At 35.7% G+C, this 4,291-nt stretch overlaps 1 protein-coding gene across 1 annotated transcript in view; it reads left to right on the top strand.

The window, feature by feature from the left end:
- The window catches only part of LOC106877925 (uncharacterized), a 48,558-nt gene extending 44,617 nt beyond the window's left edge, over positions 1-3,941 (top strand). The window contains exons 10-11 of the mRNA XM_052972037.1: positions 182-2,111; positions 3,109-3,941. Of these exons, the coding sequence (XP_052827997.1) occupies positions 182-2,111; positions 3,109-3,301 (2,123 nt within the window). The 3' untranslated portion in view covers positions 3,302-3,941. The remainder of the gene's footprint in view (positions 1-181; positions 2,112-3,108) is intronic.
- The last annotated feature ends 350 nt before the right edge of the window (positions 3,942-4,291 follow it).

Below are 4,291 nucleotides of genomic sequence, written 5' to 3'. Positions count from 1 at the left end.
TCCTCCCCTTCCTCCTCCTCCAATCACCCTCTTTCTGTCCAGTCACCCCTCCTCACATCACAGAAATCAATAGGAATGATCATTCACTGATATTATTGCTTACCCTTCTGTTTGTCCCACATGTACATGAGACAAATAATTAATATTATTCATTCTCTCATATTTTAATTAATTTTTGCAGAGGCTACGAAGACTGCTGAATTCCCTTCTGCTCCATTTACCAATGATGATGCCAACAAGAAGCCGGATGGAGGTGATGAGCGTCAACATTCTATGATTCTTGTACAGAAACTGGAGAGAGAGATAAAAAGAGTTGAACTGTGGAAGAGGCTCTACTTCCATAAACGATGCCAATCAAATGATTCTAGCCATTCACAGAATCCCAGAGACATGAAAAGTTTAAACGAGTTATTAAAAGAGTTGTCATTTACAGCTTTGAACTTCTCTGGCAACGGCACTTTAACTTTAGAAGCTGTTAAAGAACTTATGTCATCTTCAGTTGTGGAACTATCACAGAAGGCTCAAAATTGGAAAAATTACATCTCTGAGAAACTTCAGAACTTTACAGCAGAAAGTCAAAACTGGAAGAACCAGCAAAACAGAAAGGGAAAATCCAGACCCTCGTTTAGAAATCTTGATATGTATGCTCAAAAAATGATGAACAAACTCCATGCTACGAAAGAAAAATTACAAAATAAATTTCAGAAGACTCTCGGTAAAATCAGTAGCAAATTAGATAGTTTTTTGTTAAAGAATAATCTTGGAAGTTTCTTTAATCTGCGCAAACCAGAACCAATTGAAAAATCTAGCCAGATGGAAGCAAAAACAACACTGGGACAATACAAAGGAAAAGACTATCGTAGAAGAACAGAGGGGGATGAAAGATCAGTTGGGATTAAGAAATCTCTTTCTAAAGAAAATAATCTCCAGCATGATAAATATAAGGAAAGTGGGAAGAATACAAGACGGAACATACATGTGGTTAATTTTAAAAAGGAAACATCTTTCAGTAATGAATACAATAGAGAAAGATCTTTGAATAATGAAGATAATAAGGTAAGTTTTTTGAATAATGAAGGCAATAAGAAAAATTCTTGGAATAATGAATATAATGCTAATTTTCAGATATTTTCACCTGAAAACATTGATGAGCGCAAGGAAAACAAAAACAAGAATCACCGACAGAATTTAGGCAAAAACTTTAAGGAAACTGATAAAAAACACAAAGATGGATGTAAGAAAAAGGATCATTTAAATAAAGGGAAAAATAGGGACTTTCATAAACAGGAGAAAAGGGAAAAGAGGCAATTGTCAAATAAAGAAGAAAGTTCCTATTCTCATAAAGACACAATTACAAAACAGGAACATAGACGGAAGAATAGAAATAATGAAAAGGTGCGATTATATAAATTGAATGAAAAGAAAAAAACTAGTTTCCAAGTTGAAGAACAAAAAGACCACTTTGGTAAGCAGAATGGTAAGCGAAAGAAACGTCCAGGTAGGCAGACAGTTAAAGTTAAAAATCAAAGTGAGAATTTTGAAAGAAAACAAATCAAAAAGAAAAGGAAATCAGATCCAAGCAGAAAAAAGTTCCAAACTCAAGGCAAGCACAAATTCCAAAGGTTTTCCCGAAAATCTTCACATAATAAAGAACTACATCGAGAATATTCTAGAAAATGGTCATCAAAGCGTTCCCATAATTTAGGTGGAAAGCAGCATTTGAAATGCAGAAAAAGGTTGAGTAACATTGCAAACAGAATCAATAAAGTCTCAGAGGAGAACTTCAGCCTTATGAAGCATCGCAAGATCAGGCAACTTGCTTTTACGTTGTTTCATTACAACAAAGATTGTCTTCGAGAAACAGTCCAGTCTCAGCATCTGTGGCCAATGTGCCAGCAGATTTGGTGGTCCCTCTGTTGGCAAGGATTGCTGATTGCTAACCCTCCCAACTCACTGTGTTATGGACATTTGTTACCATGGCAATTGGCTGTAACTGCGTCTCCAGCTAGTTATGTTGGGTGCGAAAGGTGTGGATGCTCCTACTGGTCGGTACACTTTAATGACACGTCTTCTGGGGAATCGGAGGAGAATTTCAGCTGTCAAAAAATAGAGTAAGCTGAACAATTTTCTAATGTATTCTTCTGTTTGCAAGGTTTGAAATGCTGTTTGTAGTGTATATTAGTGTATATCTTATGTGTGTGCCTGTGTGTTAATATATATATATATATATTTATACAGATAGGTAGCCAGATAAATAGATAGATGGATAGATATAGATAAATAGTTAGGTAGATAGATAGATAGACAGACAGACAGACACAAATGTACAGATAGATAGATAGATAGATATAACATGAGTCTTTGACTGCTCTCCCTTATTAACATGGGTTGGAACAATTGTCACAAACAGTGCCAGTCCCTCTTGTGTTTCAATTATGGGTTTAGTTTCTCTGGCTGGATGCCATTTTATCATGGCACCAACACCAGAGAGGTCATCATGTACCCCAACAAGACCAGATTAAAGTATCTTCTCCCTCTTGTTTCTTCTCTGCTCATTCTACAGTAACTTTCTAGAGTCTATTGGTTGCCATTTTATGTTGGCACCAGCACTGATGAAGTGCTTGGACTCTACAAAACAAAAAAGGGTCCTCACTGCTGAATTGTGTCACTGTTTGTTGTGGGTAATCAACAGTGGGGTTAGTGAAGAGGGCAGTTGCAGGAGATGAGTGATGATGAGACGCAGGAAGAGGTGTGAGTATGAAGGAGGAGATAGTGATGGGTGGAGGAACAGTTTGGAAGAAGAAAGGGAGAGGGAGAAAAGGAGAGGCGTGTGTGAGGTGCTATGCAGTGGGATTGAAACTGAAACCATGTTACAGAATGATACACATACACACCTATCCCTGCAAACATACACCCAATCATACATCCACTCACAAAGTCACATACAATCACATACACACACACTTGCACGATCATACATATATCAACACTCACACACACACGCACACGCACTCACACGCACACGCACGCATGCACTCATACGCACTGCGATCAAACATCAGATACTATTAGAATCTTCAAAATTTTCCAAAATGTGATCTTTTGCAGTTGCAGTAATAACTTTGACAGCCGACAACAGCAGAGAATTTTGAAAAACAAAATGCCGATGTCTGGGATGTGGTACTTCAAAGAAGACAGTTGGCGGCATTATAACGGCATGGAACCAACATTAGAAGAGAAGACCAATTGGTACATAAAGATGATGGAAGCAAGACAGAACCAACACCAACAGATGCATTGAAACATCACAGCAATGCTTCATCCGCTGTAATAGCTATGGTGACCACCACCATTGAAAGTACATTTGCAATGGTTGTGATCAGGCTTGTTAGTCAGCCAAATTTTGTCATGATGTACAGCTCCTACATGTTTCATGTCATAGTGTTTAATCCTACATGTTTAATTAACCATTGAACTAATTGTATATGCAAGCTATTTCTGAAAGTAAAAATATGACAACATCTGACAGGAATCGCTGTGTCTAAAACGAATGATATACGCTCAGGTAATCATGAATGGAAGCTTTATTTGTAGGCAAAGATGGCTGCATTCTTCTCCTGTGTAATGATTAGCATGCTTTCTTGGTTGCACAGTCACACGCATAGGGATTTGATTCCTGTCACATGTTGTCACATTTTGGCTTCTGAAGAATATGTTTTGAGTATATAAGACAATATTTATAATATATTTTCTAATGAAAAAAAAAATGCATCATTATGATTACTCTAACATTACACACACACGTATGTATATATATGTATGTATATAAGTATGTATATGCATGTGTATATGTCTGTGTACATATATAAATGTATATACATTCATATACATATATGTACAGTCACATATATATATATATATATATATATATATATATATATATATATATATATATATATATATATATATATATACATACACATACACACTCACACACACATACATATATAAACACACACACACATATGTATATGTGTATACATACATATAAATATATAGTTCATTTCTTTCTTTTAACATGGGTTTTCCATTTATTTTTGTTTCTGAATCTCTAATTGTTTAAATTAAACTATCAAAACTTCTTCAGTCATATATATATATATACACATACACTTGCACACACTCATGTGTGTATATACGAGGGTGAGTCAAAAAGTAATGCCATTTTGTTTAGGACAGGTATAATTACCAACACAGGAACATGTATCATACATCAAAATGAATCTGGTCC

The sequence above is a fragment of the Octopus bimaculoides genome, chromosome 12 (assembly GCF_001194135.2).
Source record: "Octopus bimaculoides isolate UCB-OBI-ISO-001 chromosome 12, ASM119413v2, whole genome shotgun sequence".
NCBI lineage: Eukaryota > Metazoa > Mollusca > Cephalopoda > Octopoda > Octopodidae > Octopus > Octopus bimaculoides.
Note: the sequence above shows the minus strand (reverse complement) of the source record. Positions and strands in the feature narration are given on the sequence as shown.